The 24,525-nt window shown below is 44.6% G+C and overlaps 1 protein-coding gene and 1 pseudogene across 1 annotated transcript; one reads left to right on the top strand and one right to left on the bottom strand.

Annotated features, from left to right (window-relative positions):
- Positions 1 to 7,275: 7,275 nt before the first annotated feature.
- Positions 7,276 to 17,096, top strand: LOC135511747 (delta(24)-sterol reductase-like; annotated as a pseudogene).
- Positions 17,097 to 20,664: 3,568 nt separating this feature from the next.
- On the bottom strand, positions 20,665 to 23,913 carry LOC135511749 (ciliary microtubule-associated protein 2-like). The gene is made up of 10 exons (XM_064933223.1): positions 23,625 to 23,913; positions 23,420 to 23,507; positions 22,952 to 23,125; positions 22,746 to 22,865; positions 22,388 to 22,528; positions 21,871 to 22,014; positions 21,613 to 21,786; positions 21,325 to 21,456; positions 21,114 to 21,244; positions 20,665 to 20,994 (listed from the first exon to the last, which is right to left on the bottom strand). Exons 1-10 carry the CDS (start codon positions 23,672 to 23,674, stop codon positions 20,907 to 20,909), a joined length of 1,242 nt encoding a protein of 413 aa, XP_064789295.1. The 5' UTR covers positions 23,675 to 23,913; the 3' UTR covers positions 20,665 to 20,906.
- Positions 23,914 to 24,525: the final 612 nt, after the last annotated feature.

Raw genomic sequence — 24,525 nt, forward strand, 5'->3', positions numbered from 1 at the left:
ACCAGCCTAGTAACGCTCCATTCATGTGTGTGTGTGTGCGCGCATGCCTGGGTGTATGTGTGTTTTCATGTTCACTCCTTTTTATTTGACCCAACAATTGAAAGTGAATTAAACAGATGTTCATTGAAGATGTGAAAACACCTTAATTGAAACCAATCAGTCAGAATTCCCTTCCATCACTGTGACAGTTCATAGATGTCACTAAAGCTATGTACAGTTGTGGCCAAAAGTTTTGAGAATGACACAAATATACATTTTCACAAAGTCTGCTGCCTCAGTTTGTATGATGGTAATTTGCATATACTCCAGAATGTTATGAAGAGTGATCAGATTAATTGCAATTCATTGCAAAGTCCCTCTTTGCCATGCAAATGAACTGAACCAAAAAAACATTTCCACTGCATTTCAGCCCTGCCACAAAAGGACCAGCTGACATCATGTCAGTGATTCTCTCGTTAACACAGGTGTGAGTGTTGATGAGGACAAGGCTGGAGATCACTCTGTCATGCTGATTGAGTTCGAATAACAGACTGGAAGCTTCAAAAGAGGGTGGTGCTTGGAACCATTGTTTTTTCTCTGTCAACCGTGGTTACCTGCAAGGAAACACGTGCCATCATCATTGCTTTGCACAAAAAGGGCTTCACAGGCAAGGATATTGCTGCCAGTAAGATTGCACCTAAATCAACCATTTATCGGATCATCAAGAACTTCAAGGAGAGCGGTTCAATTGTTGTGAAGAAGCCTTCAGGGCACCCAAGAAAGTCCAGCAAGCGCCAGGACCGTCTCCTAAAGTTGATTCAGCTGCAGGATTGGGGCACCACCAGTACAGAGCTTGCTCAGAAATGGCAGCAGACATGTGCAGTGAGGCGAAGACTTTTGGAGGATGGCTTGGTGTCAAGAAGGACAGCAAAGAAGCCACTTCTCTCCAGGAAAAACATCAGGGACAGACTGATATTCTAGAACAGGTACAGGGATTGGACTGCTGAGGACTGGGGTAAAGTCATTTTCTCTGATGAATCCCCTTTCCAATTGTTTGGGGCATCTGGAAAAAAGCTTTTCCGGTGAAGACAAGGTGAGTGCTACCATCAGTCCTGTGTCATGCCAACAGTAAAGCATCCTGAGACCATTCATGTGTGGGGTTGCTTCTCAGCTAAGGGAGTGGGCTCACTCACAACTTTGCCTAAGAACACAGCCATGAATAAAGAATGGTACCAACACATCCTCTGAGAGCAACTTCTCCCAACCATCCAGGAACAGTTTGGTGATGAACAATGCCTTTTCCAGCATGATGGAGCACCTTGCCATAAGGAAAAAGTGATAACTAAGTGGCTCGGGGAACATAACATCGATATTTTGGGTCCATGTGCAGGAAACTCCCCAGACCTTAATCCTGTTGAGAACTTGTGGTCAATCCTCAAGAGGTGGGGGGACAAACAAAAACCGACAAATTATGACAAACTCCAAGCATTGATTATGCAAGAATGGGCTGCCATCAGTCAGGATGTGGCCCAGAAGTTAATTGACAGATTGCCAGGGCGGATTGCAGAGGTATTGAAAAGGAAGATTCAACACTGCAAATATTGACTCTTTACATCAACTTCATGTAATTGTCAATAAAAGCCTTTGACACGTATGAAATGCTTGTAATTATACTTCAGTATTCCATAGTAACATCTGGCAAAAATATCTAAAGACACTGAAGCAGCAAACTTTGTGGAAATTGATATTTGTGTCATTCTCAAAACTTTTGGCCACGGCTGTATACACACCTATATGGTATTATTTTTCTGGTTTGATTTCAGAATACAGTGCATTCAGAAAGTATTCATACCCCTTGACTTATTCCACATTTTGTTGTGTTACAGGATTTTTTCCCCAAACAATATCCCACAATGACAAAGTGAAAACATGTTTTTAAAAATGTTTGTAAATGTATTGAAAATTAAATACGGATATCTAATTTACGTAAGTATTCACACCCCTGAGTCAATACTTTGTAGAAGCACCTTTAGCAGCAATTACAGCTGTGAGTCTTTCTGGGTAAGTCTCGAAGAGCTTTCCACACCTGGACTGTTCAACATTTGCCCATTATTATTTTCAAGATTCTTCAAGCTCTGTCAAATTGGTTGTAGATCATTACTAGACAACCATTTTTAAATATTGTCATAGATTTTCAAGTAGATTTAAGTCAAAACTGTAACTCGACCACTCAGGAACATTCACTGTCTTCTTGGTAAGCAACTCCAGTGTAGTTTTGACCTTGTGTTTTAGGTTATTGTTCAGCTGAAAGGTAAATTTATCTCCCAGTGTCTGTGGAAAGTAGACTGAACCAGGTTTTCCTCTAGGATTTTGCCTGTGCTTATCTCCATTCAATTGATTTTTTTATTCTGAAAAACTCACCAACCCTTAATGATTACTAGCATACCCATAACATGATGAAGCCACCACAATGCTTGAAAATAAATGTTATTTGGGGATTTGCCACAAACATAACAATTTGTATTCAGGCCATCAAATTACTTGCTTTGCCAAATTTTTTTGCAGTATTACTTTAGTGCCTTGTTGCAAACAGGATGCCTGTTTTGGAATATATTTTATTCTGTACAGGCTTCCTTCTTTTTAATCAATTAGGTTACTATCGCGGATTAACTACAATGTTGATGACCCATCCTCAGTTTTCTCCTATTATAGCCATTAAACTCTGTAACGGTCTTAAAGTCACCATTGACCTCATTGTGAAATCCCTGAGTGGTTTCCTTCCTCTCTGGTAACTGAGTTAGGAAGGATGCCTGTATATTTGTGGTGACTGGGTTTATTGATACACCATCCAAAGGGTAATTAGTAACTTCATCATGCTCAAAGGGCTATTAAATGTCTGCTTTTTTTCTCTTTCTTTTTTTTACCCATCTACCAATAGGTGCCCTTTTTGTGAGGCATTGGAAAACCTCCCTGGTCTTTGTGGTTGAATCTGTGTTTGAAATTCACTGCTCCACTGAGGGACCCTACATTTAATTGTGTGTGTGGTGTACAGAGAATAGGTAGCCATTTAAAAATCATGTTAAACACTATTATTGCACACGGAGTGAGTCCATGCAACTTATGTGACTTTTTAAGGAACGATTTACTCCTGAATGTATTTAGGCTTGCCACAACAAAGGGGTTGAATACTTATTGACTCAAGACATTTAATATTTTCATTTTTTATTAATTTGTAAAAATGTCAAAAAAACATTATTCCACTTTGACATTATGGAGTATTGTGACAAAAAACATCACAATGTAATCAATTTTAAATTCAGGCTGTAACACAACAAAATGTGGAAAAGTTAAGGGTAGTGAATACTTTCTGAAAGCACTTTAGTTAAATGCATTAGATTTTGCATTGGTTAGGGTTTCATGTAATAATCAGTGTAGTTTTATTACCTGGTTTATGGCAGTAATATTGTTATATAATACCGCTATATAAAATCTGTAATTACTATGGTAGTTAGTTGTAAGTTATAATAAATAGGTTATATAAATAATGGTTAACCACTGTAGGCCTAGTTTGATATCAGTTTAGTTGAATGGTTTTAACAGTTTTATTGACACTGCACCCGGGGGAATGATATGACGTGATTTCTGCTCTCTGATTGGACGAAGCGCGCCAACGTAGCAAATGAAGTCATCCCGATTGACGCGTCTTTAGCAAATGAGCGCCGGCCAGAGGCGGGGCTAGCCGACCACAGAGCTAGACTCGCCTATCAGAGAAAACGACAGGAGTGGCAGGATTCTAACTTCAATATTCACCCACCTGTCTGTCTATGTAGTGATGTGTGCATTTATGTGTGTGTATGTGTTTGGCATAGATAATGTATGTGGATTTTAAAAAGCAGAAGTTTAGAAATCTTGCATCGCATCCCAACTAAAGGCAATAAAAAAATCGATTGTTCCTAGAAGGGAGTCATTCTCTGGAACAGTCTTAACTAGACCATCATCAGGCCAGTAGACCAGCAGCGCAGGGAGGATGGATCCGTTGTTGTATCTCGGTGGACTGGTAGTTCTCTTTCTGTTGTGGATCAAGGTGAAAGGCTTAGACTACGTGATCGTTCACCAGAGATGGATATTCGTCTGTCTATTTCTGCTGCCGCTCTCAGTCATATTTGATGTATATTATTACATTCGCGCGTGGCTCATTTTCAAGTTTCATGTGTTCCGCGCCAAAACAGTACTGGAACTGGACGACCTCACAGTCGGTACGCTATGCACATCATTATCATTATATCTGCATATCATCAGTATATATTGTTGGCTCAGGTTTTCTGGTGTATGGTGGTATATGTTTTTGTGTATGGTTTTGAGTTATTGGTATATGGTATATAATTATAATAATAATTGTTGCATGGCTGTTATATGGTATATATGGTGGTATATGCAATGATGTATATAAACCCCAGATTGCTGATGCTATGTATTGGCCATTGGCTTCTTTCACGCTTCTAGGTTTGTAGAACGGAAGTTCAGCAAAGTGGTATTGTTTATGTTCTGGTTTATCTTCTGGTCGCTAGCAACAGCGCAGAATTATCAAGCTTGCATAATGGCGGCACAATCCTCTCACCGAAGCTGTTGTAGTGTCCCTTTTTGTTCCAACAACAAACAAAAACCATATCTCAGCTTTCACGACTTCCCAAGGATGCAACTTTACGTGACAGCGGGGTGAGAGCAATTAGAAGAGATGAGGGCCCTGACGTCACTATTTTACGTGGGAGCACCTTCGTCTGTAGCCTGCATTTTAACCTGGCCAACTGTCGGCCATATTGGCACTCCCCAGTAGGAGCAGTCCTCCATAGGAATGAATGGAATTCTACACTATTTCAATTAAGGACAAAAGTATATGTATTTAAGTATTTTTATTGTTGTAGTGGAGACAGTAAAATTATACTTGAAGGAAAATGTTTTTACATCTATTTATTTTAATTTTAGTGTTTAGTTCACATAATAGAATTTATACTGAACAAAAATATATAAACTGTCACATCGTGTATGTAGGTAGCAGGGAAGTCAAGCGCAGGAGAATTAAACTTGGTATAAATGGAGTATTTTAATAACTTAAAACACAGACTCCAAAACCAAAGTCCATAATAAAATAAATGTGGGTACAAGAACCCGTCGCACATCAATCCATAAAACATGAACATAACAATAAACAATCTCTGACAAGGACATGAGGGTTAAATATACAACATATAATGAATGGGATTGGAACCAGGTGTGTAAGAAGACCAGACAAAACCAATGGAAAATGAAACATAGATCAATGATGGCTAGAAGACCGGTGACGTCGATCGCCGAGCACCACCTGAACAAGGAGAGGCATCAACTTCGGCAGAAGTTGTGACATAAACACAGGCCTCCCGAGTGGCGCAGCGGTCTAAAACACGCAGTGTTGCAGCGTCACTACAGCCTGGGGTTCACATAGGGAGTCCCATAGGGCGGCACACAATTGGTCCAGAGTTGTCCGAGTTAGGGGCAGATAATGCCAAGAGTGTGCAAAGCTGTCATTAAGGCTACTTTGAATAATCTCAAATATGAAATATATTTTGATTTGTTTAACACCTTTTTGGTTACTACATGATTCCATATGTGTTATTTCATAGTTCTGATGTCTTCACTATTATTATACAATGTAGAAAATTGTAAAAATAAAGAAAACCTCTTGAATGAGTAGGTGTGTCCAAACATTTAACTGGTACTGTATATAAACGCAACATGTAACAATTTCAAAGATTTTACCTTGTTATAGTTCATATAAGGAAATCAGTCAATTGAAATAAATAAATTAGGCCCTAATCTATCAATTCTGGGGCATAGGCCCACCCACTTGGCAGCCAGGGCCACCCACTGGGGAGCCAGGTCCAGCCAATCAAAAAGTGTTTTTCCCCAGAAAAGGGCTTTATTACGGATAGAAATACTGATCATGCAGCTTAATCAGTTTCTTGATAAGCCACACATGTCAGGTGGATGGATTATCTTGGCAAAGGAGAAATGCTCACTAACGGGGACGTAAACAAATTTGTGCACAAAATTTGAGAGAAAATAGCTTTTTGTGTGTATGGAACATTTCTGGTTGCACGGTGGCTTCAACCCAGCGCCCCATGTCAGTCATCTAGCGTATATATGAATCATTGGGTATATATTGTTGTTCGGCTGTGTTATATGGTGTATATATATGGTGGTATGTTGTTGTTATTGTTGTTGTTCTATAGAACAACTGACTGATTGTCATCCAGAGAGGTATACTACAAAGCAGGATCAATGAGTTAGCAGGATCAATGAGTTAGTCAGCTGACTTGCCTATCTATTCTGAAATAACCTTTTTTTAAGATAAGCTTGAAATGGGCATGGACTAATTGACTCAACAACCAAAAACACATATCTACTTTTAGTTTTCTTAATGAACCAGAAAATCAATAGTTATTTCTGGTTGTTGATCAAAGTTAGCTGGCTAACTCATTGATTCTGCTTTGTAGTATACCCCTCTGTAGCTGAGTGTTTCCATGGCATCTTATCCATCAGGGTTGTTTATTTCCTGTTGGGAGCATCATCACCCTCTCTTATTGGATTAGAGGATCAATTGTTTATAGATGGTAGAGTTCCGAGGGTGAAACTCAGAGGAAATGGCTTCAGAGTGCACAGCACTCCTGGATCAGATTCCATAATGGTTTTCCGGATCCATAAATGTTAGAGCAACAGCTTAATGTTTTCTCTTCAGCATGCTGTAGATTGATCTGGAGCACCACAGAGAATGACACACACACACACACACACACACACACACACACACACACACACACACACACACACAATAAACTGTTTGAGTGTTTACGCTGCTCTCTGCTTCACCTGTGAGGAGATTGAGTTCCCCAAGTCCCTAAAGTGTTGTTGTTTTGTCTATGTGTCCTGTATTGTTGGTGTTGTAAATTGACTGTGTCCCTGAGCACTAGTGTGCCCCAACTGTCTTTTGTTTACTGAATAATCAAGCATACCTGTCCACCCCACCCCTCCCTCTTTCTCGCTCTCCATCTACAGGAGGTCTGGTGATGGGAACAGGCAGGGTAGCCTAGTGGTTAGAGCGTTGGACTAGTAACCGGAAGGTTGCAAGTTCAAATCCCCAAGCTGACAAGGTACAAATCTGTTGTTCTGCCCTGAACAAGGCAGTTAACCCACTGGTCCTAGGCCGTCATTGAAAATAAGAATTTGTTCTTAACTGACTAGTAAAATAAAAAAAAATCCTCTCATATCTACGGACTCTTCCAGCACATCTGTGTTGCCTTTGAGCTGTTGCTGGCTGACGGCAGCCTGGTCCGCTGCACTGAGGTGAGCAGAGCGCTCTTTACTGCTCAGATCTTTAAGAGAACCTTGGTGTCGGAGCAGAGCAATACCTCCAGTTCTGAAGCTCACATCAAGTTCTGTAGCTCACAGAGCAATGCTACAGGCTTCCAGTTCTGTAGCTCACAGAGCAATGCTACAGGCTTCCAGTTCTGTGGCTCACAGAGCAATGCTACAGGCTTCAAGTTCTGTAGCTCACAGAGCAATGCTAAAGGCTTCAAGTTCTGTAGCCCACAGATCAATGCTACAGGCTTCCAGTTCTGTAGCTCACAGAGCAATGCTACAGGCTTCCAGTTCTGTAGCCCACAGAGCAATGCTACAGGCTTCCAGTTCTGTAGCTCACAGAGCAATGCTACAGGCTTCCAGTTCTGTAGCCCACAGAGCAATGCTACAGGCCTCCATTTCTGGAGCTCACAGAGCAATGCTACAGGCTTCCAGTTCTGGAGCTCACAGAGCAATGCTACAGGCTTCCAGTTCTGGAGCTCACAGAGCAATGCTACAGGCCTCCAGTCCTTAGCTCACAGAGCAATGCTACAGGCCTCCAGTTCTGAAGCTCACAGAGCAATGCTACAGGCTTCAAGTTCTGTAGCTCACAGAGCAATGCTACAGGCTTCCAGTTCTGTAGCCCACAGAGCAATGCTACAGGCTTCCAGTTCTGTAGCCCACAGAGCAATGCTACAGGGTTCCAGTTATGTAGCTCACAGAGCAATGCTACAGGCTTCCAGTTCTGTGGCTCACAGAGCAATGCTACAGGCTTCAAGTTCTGTGGCTCACAGAGCAATGCTACTGGCTTCATGTTCCGTAGCTCACAGAGCAATGCTACAGGCTTCAAGTTCTGTAGCCCACAGAGCAATGCTACAGGCTTCAAGTTCTGTAGCCCACAGAGCAATGCTACAGGCTTCCAGTTCTGTAGCCCACAGAGCAATGCTACAGGCTTCCAGTTCTGTAGCCCACAGAGCAATGCTACAGGCTTCCAGTTCTGTAGCCCACAGAGCAATGCTACAGGCTTCCAGTTCTGTAGCTCACAGAGCAATGCTACAGGCTTCCAGTTCTGTAGCTCACAGAGCAATGCTACAGGCTTCCAGTTCTGTGGCTCACAGAGCAATGCTACAGGCTTCCAGTTCTGTGGCTCACAGAGCAATGCTACAGGCTTCAAGTTCTGTAGCTCACAGAGCAATGCTACTGGCTTCAGGTTCCGTAGCTCACAGAGCAATGCTACAGGCTTCAAGTTCTGTAGCCCACAGAGCAATGCTACAGGCTTCAAGTTCTGTAGCCCACAGAGCAATGCTACAGGCTTCCAGTTCTGTAGCCCACAGAGCAATGCTACAGGCTTCCAGTTCTGTAGCCCACAGAGCAATGCTACAGGCTTCCAGTTCTGTAGCTCACAGAGCAATGCTACAGGCTTCCAGTTCTGTAGCTCACAGAGCAATGCTACAGGCTTCCAGTTCTGTGGCTCACAGAGCAATGCTACAGGCTTCAAGTTCTGTAGCTCACAGAGCAATGCTACAGGCTTCAAGTTCTGTAGCCCACAGAGCAATGCTATAGGCTTCCAGTTCTGTAGCCCACAGAGCAATGCTACAGGCTTTAAGTTCTGTAGCCCACAGAGCAATGCTACAGGCTTCCAGTTCTGTAGCCCACAGAGCAATGCTACAGGCTTCCAGTTCTGTAGCCCACAGAGCAATGCTACAGACTTCCAGTTCTGTAGCTCACAGAGCAATGCTACAGGCTTCCAGTTCTGGAGCTCACAGAGCAATGCTACAGGCCTCCAGTTCTGAAGCTCACAGAGCAATGCTACAGGCTTCAAGTTCTGTAGCTCACAGAGCAATGCTACAGGCTTCCAGTTCTGTAGCCCACAGAGCAATGCTACAGGCTTCCAGTTCTGTAGCTCACAGAGCAATGCTACAGGCTTCCAGTTCTGTAGCCCACAGAGCAATGCTACGGGCCTCCATTTCTGGAGCTCACAGAGCAATGCTACAGGCTTCCAGTTCTGGAGCTCACAGAGCAATGCTACAAGCTTCCAGTTCTGGAGCTCACAGAGCAATGCTACAGGCTTCCAGTTCTGTAGCCCACAGAGCAATGCTACAGGCTTCCAGTTCTGTAGCCCACAGAGCAATGCTACAGGCTTCCAGTTCTGTAGCTCACAGAGCAATGCTACAGGCTTCCAGTTCTGGAGCTCACAGAGCAATGCTACAGGCCTCCAGTTCTGAAGCTCACAGAGCAATGCTACAGGCTTCAAGTTCTGTAGCTCACAGAGCAATGCTACAGGCTTCCAGTTCTGTAGCCCACAGAGCAATGCTACAGGCTTCCAGTTCTGTAGCCCACAGAGCAATGCTACAGGCTTCCAGTTCTGTAGCTCACAGAGCAATGCTACAGGCTTCCAGTTCTGTAGCCCACAGAGCAATGCTACGGGCCTCCATTTCTGGAGCTCACAGAGCAATGCTACAGGCTTCCAGTTCTGGAGCTCACAGAGCAATGCTACAAGCTTCCAGTTCTGGAGCTCACAGAGCAATGCTACATGCCTCCAGTCCTTAGCTCACAGAGCAATGCTACAGGCTTCAAGTTCTGAAGCTCACAGAGCAATGCTACAGGCTTCAAGTTCTGTAGCCCACAGAGCAATGCTACAGGCTTCAAGTTATGTAGCTCACAGAGCAATGCTACAGGCTTCAAGTTCTGTAGCTCACAGAGCAATGCTACAAGCTTCCAGTTCTGGAGCTCACAGAGCAATGCTACATGCCTCCAGTCCTTAGCTCACAGAGCAATGCTACAGGCCTCCAGTTCTGAAGCTCACAGAGCAATGCTACAGGCTTCAAGTTCTGTAGCCCACAGAGCAATGCTACAGGCTTCAAGTTATGTAGCTCACAGAGCAATGCTACAGGCTTCAAGTTCTGTAGCTCACAGAGCAATGCTACAGGCTTCCAGTTCTGTAGCCCACAGAGCAATGCTACAGGCTTCCAGTTCTGTAGCCCACAGAGCAATGCTACAGGCTTCCAGTTATGTAGCTCACAGAGCAATGCTACAGGCTTCCAGTTCTGTGGCTCACAGAGCAATGCTACAGGCTTCAAGTTCTGTAGCTCACAGAGCAATGCTACTGGCTTCAGGTTCCGTAGCTCACAGAGCAATGCTACAGGCTTCAAGTTCTGTAGCCCACAGAGCAATGCTACAGGCTTCAAGTTCTGTAGCCCACAGAGCAATGCTACAGGCTTCCAGTTCTGTACCCCACAGAGCAATGCTACAGGCTTCCAGTTCTGTAGCTCACAGAGCAATGCTACAGGCTTCCAGTTCTGTAGCCCACAGAGCAATGCTATAGGCTTCCAGTTCTGTAGCTCACAGAGCAATGCTACAGGCTTCCAGTTCTGTAGCCCACAGAGCAATGCTACAGGCTTCCAGTTCTGTGGCTCACAGAGCAATGCTACAGGCTTCAAGTTCTGTGGCTCACAGAGCAATGCTACTGGCTTCATGTTCCGTAGCTCACAGAGCAATGCTACAGGCTTCAAGTTCTGTAGCCCACAGAGCAATGCTACAGGCTTCCAGTTATGTGGCTCACAGAGCAATGCTACAGGCTTCAAGTTCTGTGGCTCACAGAGCAATGCTACTGGCTTCATGTTCCGTAGCTCACAGAGCAATGCTACAGGCTTCAAGTTCTGTAGCCCACAGAGCAATGCTACAGGCTTCCAGTTCTGTAGCCCACAGAGCAATGCTACAGGCTTCCAGTTCTGTAGCTCACAGAGCAATGCTACAGCATTCCAGTTCTGTAGCCCACAGAGCAATGCTACAGGCCTCCATTTCTGGAACTCACAGAGCAATACTACAGGCTTCCAGTTCTGGAGCTCACAGAGCAATGCTACAGGCTTCCAGTTCTGGAGCTCACAGAGCAATGCTACAGGCCTCCAGTTCTGGAGCTCACAGAGCAATGCTACAGGCCTCCAGTCCTTAGCTCACAGAGCAATGCTACAGGCTTCAAGTTCTGTAGCCCACAGAGCAATGCTACAGGCTTCCAGTTCTGTAGCCCACAGAGCAATGCTACAGGCCTCCAGTCCAGAGCAATGCTACATGCCTCCAGTCCTGTAGCCCATAGAGCAATGCTACAGGCCTCCAGTTCTGTAGCTCACAGAGCAATGCTACAGGCTTCCAGTTCTGTGGCTCACAGAGCAATGCTACAGGCTTCAAGTTCTGTAGCTCACAGAGCAATGCTACTGGCTTCAGGTTCCGTAGCTCACAGAGCAATGCTACAGGCTTCCAGTTCTGTAGCCCACAGAGCAATGCTACAGGCCTCCAGTTCTGTAGCCCACAGAGCAATGCTACAGGCTTCCAGTTCTGGAGCTCACAGAGCAATGCTACAGGCCTCCAGTTCTGGAGCTCACAGAGCAATGCTACAGGCCTCCAGTCCTTAGCTCACAGAGCAATGCTACAGGCCTCCAGTTCTGAAGCTCACAGAGCAATGCTACAGGCTTCAAGTTCTGTGGCTCACAGAGCAATGCTACAGGCTTCCAGTTCTGTAGCTCACAGAGCAATGCTACAGGCTTCCAGTTCTGTAGCCCACAGAGCAATGCTACAGGCCTCCATTTCTGGAGCTCACAGAGCAATGCTACAGGCTTCTAGTTCTGGAGCTCACAGAGCAATGCTGCAGGCCTCCAGTTCTGGAGCTCACAGAGCAATGCTACAGGCTTCCAGTTCTGGAGCTCACAGAGCAATGCTACAGGCCTCCAGTTCTGTAACTAACAGAGCAAAGCTACAGACCTATATTTCTTTAGAAAACATAAAGCCAACACCACTGGAAATGGCAGTTAATCTGGAAAAGAAGGGTCCACAGTACAACCAGAGAGAGCGAGAGAGAAGGAAAGGAGAAAGAAGGAGGATTGCTTCTGCTATGTGGCTCTTACAGAAGGGGAACTGATGTTCTCTGTGTGTTGTGTGTGTGTCTTCTCTAACAGGAAGAGAACTCTGACCTGTTCCACGCAGTTCCATGGTCCTGTGGACCTCTGGGGGTCCTGGTTGCTGCAGAGATAAAGATCGTCCCGGGAAGGTATTGGGTTCGTCAGCAGTATGAGCTAATCAGAGGGCTGGAGAACATCTGCCGTCGTTTCAATGAGGCGTCTGAGGACAAGAACAACACATTTGTAGAAGGACTGCAGTACTCACTTGACAAAGTTGTTATCATGACTGGCACTATGACTGACACGGCTGAACCCGACAAGGTGAGAGAGAGAAATAGAGGAAGAATGATAAGGTACTTTCAGAAGGACAATGGAGGGGAAGAGTGCTGTTTGTCTTCAAGATCTAACCATAACCCTGCACTGTGTGTGTCTGTGTGTGTTTCAGATCAACAGGATCAGCCTGCACTATAAGCCGTGGTTCTTCAGGCACGTTGAGAGATACCTGACAGCGAACAACACAGCAGTGGAGTACATCCCTCTACGCCACTACTACCACAGACACACACGATCCATCTTTTGGGAGCTCCAGGTACACACATACAGACACAACAAAATCAAATTTTATTTGTCACATGCGCCGAATAAACAAGTGTAGACCTTACCATGAAATGCTTACTTATAAGCCCTTAACCAACCGTGCAGTTCAAGAAGTTAAAATAATTACCAAATAAACTAAAGTAAAAAATGTTAAAGTAACACAATAAAATAACAATAACGAGGCCACATACAGGTTGATACCGGTACCGAGTCAGTACGTGGGGGTACAGGCCAGTTGAGGCAATCTGTACATGTAGGTAGGGGTGAAGTGACCATGCATAGACAGCAAACAGCGAGTAGCAGCAGCGTACCAAACAAATGGAGGAGGGGGGGTGGTGTCAATGTAAATAGTCTGGTGGCCATTTTATTAATTGTTCAGCAGTCCCGTGACTTGGGGTAGAAGCTGCCAAGGAGCCCCCCGGTCCTAGACTTGGCGCTCCGGTACCGCCTGCCGTGCGATAGCAGAGAAAACAGTCCTCCTTAAAGGCTGTCTCGCTGTTGTCGGTTCTCAGGCCTACCACTGTTGTGTCGTCAGTAAACTTACTGATGGTGTTGGAGTCGTGTTTTGCCATGCAGTCGTGGTTGAACAGGGAGTACAGGAGGGACCTAAGTACACACACCTGAGGGGCCCCAGTGTTGAGGATCAGCGTGGCCGACGTGTTGTTGCCTACCCTTACCACCTGGGGGCTGTCCGTCAGGAAGTCCAGGATCCAGTTGCAGAGGGTGGTGTTTAGTCCCAGGGTCCATAGCTTAGTGATGAGCTTTATGGGCACTATGGTGTTGAACGCTGAGCTGTAGTCAATGAACAGCATTCTCACATAGGTGTTCCTTTTGTCTAGGTGGGAAAGGGCAGTGTGGAGTGCGATTTGAGATTGCGTCATCTGTTAGGGCGGTATGCAAACTCAAGTGGGTCTAGGGTATCCGGGAGGATGCTGTTGATGTGAGCCATGACCAGCCTTGCAGTAATCATTTAGGCAGGTTACTTTCGCTTCCTTGGGCACAGGGACTGTGGTGGTCTGCTTGAAACCTGTAGGTATTACAGACTCTGTCAGGGAGAGGTTGAAAATGTCAATGAAGACACTTGCCAGTTGGTCCGCGCATGATTTTAGTACACGTCCTGGCAATCAGTCTGGAGCCGCGGCTTTTTGACCTGTTTAAAGGTCTTGATCACATCGGCTACCAATCACGTTGTCACACAGTCATACAAAACAGCTGGTGCTCTTGTGCATGCTTCAGTGTTGCTTGCCTCAAAGCGGGCATAAAAGTAATTTAGCTCGTCTGGTAGGCTCGCGTCACTGGGCAGCTCACTTCTGGGTTTCCCTTTGTAGTCCGTAATAGTTTTCATGCCCTGCCACATCCGACGAGCGTCAGAGCCGGTGTAGTAGGATTCAATCTTCATCCTGTATTGACGCTTTGCTTGTTTGATGGTTCGTCTGAGGGCATAGCAGGATTTCTTATAAGCGTCCGGATTAATGTCCAGTTCCTTGAAATTGGCAGTTCTAGCCTTTGGCTCGATGCGGATGTTGCCTGTAATCCATGGCTTCTGGTTGGGACATGTACGTACGGTCATTGTGGGGATGATGTCGTCAGTGCACTTATTGATGAAGCCCGATGACCACTTCCGTATTGAGCGATTCACTGGTACTTTAGTTTTAGCATGTAAGCAGGAATCAGGAGGATAGAATTATGGTCAGATTTGCCAAATGAAGGGCAGGGGAGAGCTTTGTATGCATCTCTGTGTGTGGAGTAAAGGTGGTCTGTAGTTTTTTTTCCCTCTGGATGCACATGCTGGTAAAAATGTAGTAAAACTGCATTAAAGTCCCTGGCCACTAGGAGCGCCGCTTCTGGGTGAGCATTTTCTTGTTTGCTGATGGCCTTATAGAGTTGGTTGAGTTCCAGCATCGGTCTGTGGTGGTTGGACGGCTACAAATAAAATAAGTTTCGTCTTCATGCCCTTGCTGATGGAAGGAGGTTTTCACTCAAAATCGCACGATACATGGCCCCATTCATTCTTTCCTTTACACGGATCAGTCGTCCTGGTCCCTTTGCAGAAAAACAGCCCCAAAGCATGATGTTTCCACCCCCATGCTTCACAGTAGGTATGGTGTTCTTTGGACGCAACTCAACATTCTTTGTCCTCCAAACACGACGAGTTGAGTTTTTACCAAAAAGTTATATTTTGGTTTCATCTGACCATATGACATTCTCCCAATCTTCTTCTGGATCATCAAAATGCTCTCTAGCAAACTTCAGAGGGGCTGGACCTGTACTGGCTTAAGCAGGGGGACACGTCTGGCACTTCAGGATTTGAGTCCCTGGCGACGTAGTGTGTTTGTTACTTTGGTCCCAGCTCTCTGCAGATCATTCACTAGGTCCCCTCGTGTGGTTCTGGGATTTTTGCTCATTGTTCTTGTGATCTTAATGACCCCATGGGGTGAGATCTTGCGTGGAGCCCCAGATCGAGGGAGATTATCAGTGGTCTTGTATGTCTTCCATTTCCTAATAATTGCTCCCACAGTTGATTTCTTCAAACTAAGCTGCTTACCTATTGCAGTTGCAGTCTTCCCAGCCTGGTGTAGGTCTACAATTTTGTTTCTGGTGTCCTTTGACAGGTCTTTGGTCTTGGCCATCGTGAAGTTTGGAGTGTGACTGTTTGAGGTTGTGGACAGGTGTCTTTTATACTGATAACAAGTTCAAACAGGTGCCATTAATACAGGTAACGAGTGGAGGACAGAAAAGCCTCTTAAAGAAGAAGTTACAGGTCTGTGAGAGCCAGAAATCTTGCTTGTTTGTAGGTGACCAAACACTTATTTTCCACCATAATTTGCAAATAAATTCATTAAAAATCCTACAATGTGATTTTCTGGATTTTTTCCCCCTCATTTTGTCTGTCATAGTTGAAGTGTACCTATGATGAAAATTACAGGCGTCTCTCATTTTTTTAAGTGCGAGAACTTGCACAATTGGTGGCTGACTAAATACTTTTTTGCCCAACTGTACATACACACACACACACACACACACACACACACACACACACACACACACACACACACACACACACACACACACACACACACACACACAGTGCATTAGACAGATGATACAAAGTGACCCTTTTATCCTGCAGATTTCAGCATGTCATCATCTCCTCCCCCAGCACATAACTCTGCATTAGTCTCCCTAATGTACACAGACACACACGCTGCCATTAGGAAGCCACGTGTGGTTTGCTGGTAATTGTTCCTTAACCTTAAATTATGTTCGAAATTAAGCCAAGTTTTTCTCTGACAGTTATATGAGACATTGACGAGGGTCGTGTTCTGTGGGACATATAATAAACAATCTTTCTGAAATAGAAAACTAAAATGTGTTTCACTCCATTTCAAAACTGTTTTTCCCTACTGGACACAACTGTGGAGCTGGAAAGCTGATTGCTGTAAACATGAATGTGTGTTTTTGTCTCTAGGACATCATCCCGTTTGGTAACCACCCAGTGTCCCCGTGTTCCGGTGGATGGTTCCTCCTAAGATCTCTCTGTTGAAGCTGACCCAGGGAGAGACCATCTGACAACTGTATGAGTAGCACCATGTTGTGCAGGACATGCTGGCCCCCATGAAACACATCCAGACCGCTACCGCACGCTTTCACCAGGACATCCATGTAAGACACACAGACACACAAACTAGTACATTTCACATAAGACACATAGCATGCTTCCTCAGCGTAACATACCCTAATACATTATACACACAAGTGTGACTGAGTTGGTTTATCTCATTTTAGGGGTGTGAATGAGTTGGAACAGTATATCTAATTTTAGGGGAGTGACTGAGTTGATATATCTCGTTTAAGGGTGTAACTGTCTCATTGCAGGGGTGTAACTAAGTTGGTATGTCCCTCCCTGCAGGTGTACCCTCTGTGGTTGTGTCCGTTCGTGCTCCCGCCGGCCCGGGGGATGGTTCATCCTAAAGGTGAGGAGGCAGAGCTGTACGTGGACATTGGAGTGTACGGAGAACCCAGGGTTAAACACTTCATGTAGACAGCTGGAGCAGTTTGTCAGAGAGGTGCATGGGTGAGTTTCGATTGTGTGTGTGTGTGTGTGTGTGTAGGTTCCAGATGCTGTATGCTGATGAGTACATGGAGCGTAGTGAGTTCTGGGTGAAGTTTGTCGGGATGTTAAAATCACCGGAGCTGGGCTGTCGGGACGCTTTCCCTGAGGTATACGACAAGATCTGCAAAGCTGCACGTCACTGACCTCTGACCACTAACCCCTGATCCTTTAACATCTGCCATCCCACTAGTAACACGATGAAGATTAGAGCCTTTAAGGAGTGTTCTCAGCCTGTTTGTATTGTAAAGCCCAGTGAATGTGAATGTGCTGATGAAACATATACAGCCATAACACCAGCCTGTTTTGATGTACACTAGCGTTCAAAAGTTTGGGGTCACTTCGAAATTTCCTTGTTTTTGAAAGAAAAGCACATTTTTTTGTCCATTAAAATAACATCAAATTGATCAGAAATACAGTGTAGACATTGTTAATGTTGTAAATGACTATTGTAGCTGGAAACGGCCATTTTTTTTAAATGGAATATCTACATAGGCGTACAGAGGCCCAATTTCAGCAACCATCACTCCTGTGTTCCAATGGCAGGTTGTGTTAGCTAATCCAAGTTTATCATTTTAAAAGGCTAATTGATCATTAGAAAACTGTTGTGTTAACTACACTGCTCAAAAAATAAAGGGAACACTTAAACAACACAATGTAACTCCAAGTCAATCACACTTCTGTGAAATCAAACTGTCCACTGATTGACAATAAATTTCACATGCTGTTGTGCAAATGGAATAGACAACAGGTGGAAACTATAGGCAATTAGCAAGACACCCCCAATAAAGGAGTGGTTCTGCAGGTGGTGACCACAGACCACTTCTCAGTTCCTATGCTTCCTGGCTGATGTTTTGGTCACTTTTGAATGCTGGCGGTGCTTTCACTCTAGTGGTAGCATGAGACGGAGTCTACAACCCACACAAGTGGCTCAGGTATTGCAGCTCATCCAGGATGGAACATCAATGCGAGCTGTGGCAAGAAGGTTTGCTGTTTCTGTCAGCGTAGTGTCCAGAGCATGGAGGCGCTACCAGGCCAGTACATCAGGAGGCATGGAGGAGGCCGTAGGAGGGCAACAACCCAGCAGCAGGACCGCTACCTCCGCCTTTGTGCAAGGAGGAGCAGGAGGAGCACTGCCAGAGCCCTGCAAAATGACCTCCAGCAGGCCACAAATGTGCATGTGTCTGCTCAAACAGTCAGAAACAGACTCCATGAGGGTGGTATGAGGGCCCGACGTCCACAGGTGGGAGTTGTGCTTACAGTCCAACACCGTGCAGGACGTTTGGCATTTGCCAGAGAACACCAAGATTGGCAAATTCGCCACTGGTGCCCTGTGCTCTTCACAGATGAAAGCAGGTTCACACTGAGCATATGTGACTGACGTGACAGAGTCTGGAGACGCCTCCACGTCTCCTTGCATTGTACGAGATATTCAGTTTCTTGGTAATTTCTCACATGGAATAGCCTTCATTTCTCAGAACAAGAATAGACCGACGAGTTTCAGAAGAAAGTTCTTTGTTTCTGGCCATTTTGAGCCTGTATTCAAACCCACAAATACTCAACTAGTCTATAGAAGGCCAGTTTTATTGCTTCTTTAAATCAGCAAAACAGTTTTCAGCTGTGCATAACATAATTGCAAAAGGGTTTTCTAATGATCAATTAGCCTTTTAAAATTATAAACTTGGATTAGCTAACACAACGTGCCATTGGAACACAGGAGTGATGGGTGCTGATAATGGGTCTCTGTACTAGTAGTCGACCGATTTATGATTTTTCAACGCCGATACCAATTATTGGAGGACCCAAAAACACAGATACTGATTAATCGGCCGATTTTTATTTATTTATTTGTAATGATGACAATTACAACAACACTGAATGAACACTTATTGTAACTTAATATGATACATCAATAAAATCAATTTAGCCTCAAATAAATAATGAAACATGTTCAATTTGGTTTAAATAATGCAGAAACAAAGTGTTGGAGAAGAAAGTAAAAGTGCAATATGTGCCATGTAAGAAAGCTAACGTTTAAGTTCCTTGCTCAGAACATGAGAACATATGAAAGCATATGAAAGCTGGCGGTTCCTTTTAACATGAGTCTTCAATATTCCCAGGTAAGAAGTTTTAGGTTGTAGTTATTATAGACATTATAGGACTATTTCTCTCTATATGATTTGTATTTCATATGCCTTTGACTATTGGATGTTCTTATAGGCACTTTAGTATTGCCAGTGTAACAGTATAGCTTCCATCCCTCTCCTCGCCGCCACCTGGACTTGAACCAGGAACACATCGACAACAGCCACCCTCAAAGCAGCGTTACCCATGCAGAGCAAGGGGAACAACCACTCCCAAGTCTCAGAGCGAGTGACGTTTGAAACGCTATTAGGGCGCACCCCGCTAACTAGCTAACCATTTCACATCGGTTACACCAGCCTAATCTCGGGAGTTGATAGGCTTGAAGTCATAAACAGCGCAATGCTTGAAGCATTGCGAAGAGCTGCTGGCAAAACGCATGAAAGTGCTGTTTGAATGAATGCTTACGAGCCTGCTGGTGCCTACCATCGCTCAGTCAGACTGCTCTATCAAATCATAGACTTAATTATAACATAATAACACACAGAAATACGAGCCCTAGGTCATTAATATGGTCAAATCCGGAAACTATCATTTCGAAAACAAAACAAACCGTTCCGAATTTTATCTAACGGATGGCATCCCTAAGTCTAAATATTGCTGTTACATTGCACAACCTTCAATGTTATGTCATAATTACGTACAATTCTGGCAAATTAGTTTGCAATGAGCCAGGCGGCCCAAACTGTTGCATATACCCTGACTGCGTGCAATGAACGCAAGAGAAGTAACACAATCTCACCTGGTTAATATTGCCTGCTAACCTTTCTTTTAGCTAAATATGCAGGTTTAAAAATATATACTTCTGTGTATTGATTTTAAGAAAGGCATTGATGTTTATGGTTAGGTACACGTTGGAGCAGCGACAGTCCTTTTTAGCGAATGCGCACCGCATTGATTATATGCAACGCAGGACACGCTAGATAAACTAGTAATATCATCAACCATATGTAGTTATAACTAGTGATTTATGATTCATTGTTTTTATAAGATAAGTTTAATGCTAGCTAGAAATTTACCTTGGCTTCTTACTGTATTTGCGTAACAGGCAGGCTCCTCGTGAGGCAGGTGGTTAGAGCGTTGGACTAGTTAACCATAAGGTTGCAAGATTGAATCCCTGAGCTGACGAGGTAAAAGTCTGTCGTTCTGCCCCTGAACAAGGCAGTTAACCCACCGTTCCTAGGCTGTCATTGAAAATAAGAATGTGTTCTTAACTGACTTGCCTAGTTAAATAAAGGTGTAAAAAAAATAATGATAACAATAATCTGCAAAATCGGCTATTCCGATTAATCAGTCGACCTCTACTCTGTACGCCCATGTAGATATTCCATTAAAAATGAGCCATTTCCAGCTGCAATAGTCATTTACCACATTAACAGTGTCTACACTGTATTTGTGTTATTTTAATGGACAAAATGTTTTGCTTTTCTTTAAAAAACAAGTACATTTCCTAATTGACCCCAAACTTTTGAACAGTAGTGTACAACTTCTGACCCCTAACCCCAACACCTGCCTGTTCTGACCTCTAAACCCCTAACATGTTCTGACCCCCAACCCTAACCTGGTTATTTCTACTGCCTGGCAGAGAGAAAGGAGATCACTGCTGTTGTCCACAAATGTTTTTGTTGGTGTATGATGATAAAAAAGTTTGTTTTGTCAACAGCAAATCTCTACTACTTTCTACCAAACATAAAAACATCTCCAGTTGATCAATATTGATTTTAATATAGTTGAAAAACTAAACTTGAAATCTGATGGTTTGTAAACATGTATCCGGAGTCTTTGTTCCATGCTGCTTCGATGTGTGTGTGTGTCTAAGCTGATTTCATCAAAGTGTTCCTTCCAGGCTGCACCAGGAAACTCAGTCTGTCCACCGGAACATTTATCGCACGCAACCTCTCCCTGAAACACACAGAGCAATACACACACACACAACACAACACAACTATCACTGTATACTGATAGAAAATGTGATATTTCTTTAATTTCAGGTGAGGTGTATGTGTATGTGTGTGTCTTACTGTGTGTGTTTGTCTCTGTCTGGTTTGTGAAGATATCTCTGTGTCCGGGAACTGAAGGAGGAGGTGTAGCCATTGTCAGTCTTATTACACCCCTTTTCTGCAATGTCATAACGACCAGGACCAACCATGCTCTGATTGGAAGAGAGGCTGTTAGAGTTTTGGGGACAGGGTTAGAGGTCAGAGTTAGAGGTGAAGGTTAAGCTTAACTCACATAATTTCCGTTCTGCAATCTTTCTGTCCTACGGCTGGCACGGGGGGCAGAGGAGAGGAAGGGGGGATGGGTGTGACTCTCTGGACGGGACTGTGGAGAGACGACCTCATACCACCCTGGCCCTGGGAACGTCTGAGGGGAGAGGGATAGAAAGGAGGAATAGAGGGAGAAGAGAAAGATATTATATTTGTTCTTTCACTTTTTGGGGCAGGGGTTGGATGTTAAAGGTTAGCTAGAACGGTTGGAGAGCATTGGGCAGGGTTTGGGGTCAAAGGTTAGGGTACTCACAGCAGGTCGAGGGCATTGGGACAGGGTCCTGTGGTAGATTCTCTCTGTTGGAACAACTGGGTACTGATCCAACATTCCAAACACACCGTGGTTCCGCTTTTCACGACGACACAACTCCTCTCCAAAGCCCCCACTCCCACTGGGGTACTCCCCTGGAGTTAGATTTACACACTTCTACACATGTACACACACACAATAAGTTGATGGTGGTCCCTCAAAATTTGATGTGTTCTGAGGTGTGTGATGTGAGTGTGTTACCGGGGTAGCGAAGTATCCAGCGGTGATGGGTTTGTCTCGTGGTCCAGTGAAGAGATCATATGCGCCTCTCCTGCTGCTGCCGCTGGCCAACAACACCTCTGTGCTGCTCTTTGGAGTATAGGTACAGGGACTCAGCCCACAGTCCTACACAGATGCACACACAGTTAGTTGTAGTATAGCGAGTTTTATAAACTGTGTGGTTCGAGCCCTGAATGTTGATTGGTTGACAGCCATGATGGTATATCAGACCGTTTAGCACAGGCATAACAAAACATTTATTTTTAATGCTCTAATTATGTTGGTAACCAGTTTATAATAGCAATAAGGCACCTTGGGGTTTGTGGTGTATGGCCAATATACCACGGCTAAGGGCTGTATCCAGGCACTCTGCGTTGTGTCACGCTTAAGAACATCACTTAGCCGTGGTATATTGGCCATATACCACACCCCCTTGTACATTATTGCGTAAGTAACCTATACCTTGTTGTTTTCAGTTATAGTGTTGTGTTTGTCATACTGTACTGTTGCCTTCTGGGAAGCGTTGCAGTGAGGAGCTGAGGTGCATGCTAGGAGCCCCATTTAACCCCGACCTCTTCTCCTCCAGCGCTGCCCATGGAACACCCCCATTACCATAGCAACCAGGGCCTGGTGTCCAGCTCTGTAAACACAGAGTTTGAGAAGGGGTTGGGGTGTAAGGCACTTTGAGTATCACGGAGAAAGATTGATCTTAGTAGTTTGTAGCCAGTTTACACCTACTATTAACATTGTGTTAACATGTGACCTACCAACAGTATGCTGAGTATAACATATTGTGTCCTCCTGCCCTCTAGAGCTGCACTGTGGTACCTCTGTGTGTGTGTTGTGTGTTGTGGTACCTGTGCATTTCTGAACCGCTCTTCCCTGCTGTCACACACTCCTCTCACACTGCCTGGTTTCTTCTGCAGCTCCTCTATAAAGTCTGCTACTCTGTAGGTTCCTGGACCCACTTTAGTTTTCTATGGGACAGACAGAGAGACAGAGGTTAGGGGTCAGGTGTGTGTGTGTGTGTGTGCACACATGCGTGCATGTGTGTGTGACCCACCAGGAAGCGTTTGTTTTCCCAGGCATCCCTGTAGAGGAGGTGAGGTATGGCAGCCAACCTGGCAGTCTCCTGGGCCCTCTGCCACCCCGGCCCTTTGGCCCGCTCTGCCACCGACCGTTTACTGAAGTCCCCATGGCCTGCAGCATCATAGGTCCCCGGGCCCATCCGCCTCTCCTGATGTAAACGACACACATATCCTTATAAGTGAAACTGTTTGTTATGATTTTGAAGCATAGAGAGGACGTTTGAGAGAGAGAAATAGTTATTTCACTTTTGTTTATTATTTATTTCACTTGCTTTGGCAATGTAAACATATTGTAATGAAACAGGCAGGGAGCAGGTCACGAACCCTCGACCTTCTAGCCCGAGGTCCGGCGCGCTATCGACTGTGCCGCAAAAGCATGCTCAAAAGTGCCCATTGAATTGAATTGAGGGGGAGAGAGAGAGGTTGGGAGTTACAAGTCATACCAGGTCATTGGTCATATTTTTGCAGTAGGGGATCTCTGTGTAGTTCCCTACTCTCTTATTGGCTGGATGGACCGCTGACACATCAAACCTGCAAACGCACATTGCAGTAAGACATCAGGCCGGCAGTGCTACGGATAACAACATCCATATTGTTTTCCTTATTAATCTTCCATGATTCGCCAGGTCCTTTTGGCGCTTGTCTTACCTCGATGCCTGTGTTCCAAACGGGGCTCCTTTGAACTTTTTTTCAGCCATTGTTTATTTTAGCCTCCCCTGACACAAGAAATGAAACCTGTGTATTTGACAGAGACGTAGCTATGGCAACAGTGACGTATACGAATATCCCATAACGTATTGTTGATAGAGTTCGCGTTGCTAGGAGATACTATCTTTATTATCTTTTTATACAGCAGCACTCTGGCAGGCAGGGTTGCGATCTTCAGTTTGCTGCCTAATTGGCTACTTTCAAAACGATGTCGCCGGTCAAACTGTATTGATCGCGGGTTGCAGGTTTTTGGGCTACTTCTAAATTGCACCACGGCCGCCATGGCATTTTTCTTTCAAATATTTCACTGTGACCTGCTGCTGCTCACTATCAGGTAGTAAGGCAGCCTGTTGCTGAGTGTGTTAGTGGTGGGGAGGGGGCGGAGGGGTGTGCGTATGTTGAGACTGAGCGCCGCTGCAGGCAGAAGTCACATGAGCAGCACGCTCGCACGGCATGACAACTTTTTACCAGTTGTAGGTAGATTGTCATTATGGAGACACATATTCCCAACCCTTTTTCCATAAAACATATTAACGCGCTATGAACTGATGCGCATCAGGAAATAAGGCGTCAATGCACAGAAAAAAAAATACTTTAGGCGCTCTAGAGCGCATTAGATAATGTCGTTCGGAGGTGGTTTAAACTGGATTCATTTGTCGAAAACCACATCAAGAAAATGGTTTTACGTATGCTCCGTTCTTGGGTCTCGAGTGCTGCGCGATTGGAAATTTTAAATTGAAGATTTGGAACTCATTTGCATGCTTCTGACATGGGGAAAAGTACACTGTGAAACTGACATTGAATGTGGAGAGTGATACATCTGTTGACGATATCACTGACT

This window comes from Oncorhynchus masou, chromosome 24 (assembly GCF_036934945.1).
Source record: "Oncorhynchus masou masou isolate Uvic2021 chromosome 24, UVic_Omas_1.1, whole genome shotgun sequence".
Lineage (NCBI taxonomy): Eukaryota > Metazoa > Chordata > Actinopteri > Salmoniformes > Salmonidae > Oncorhynchus > Oncorhynchus masou.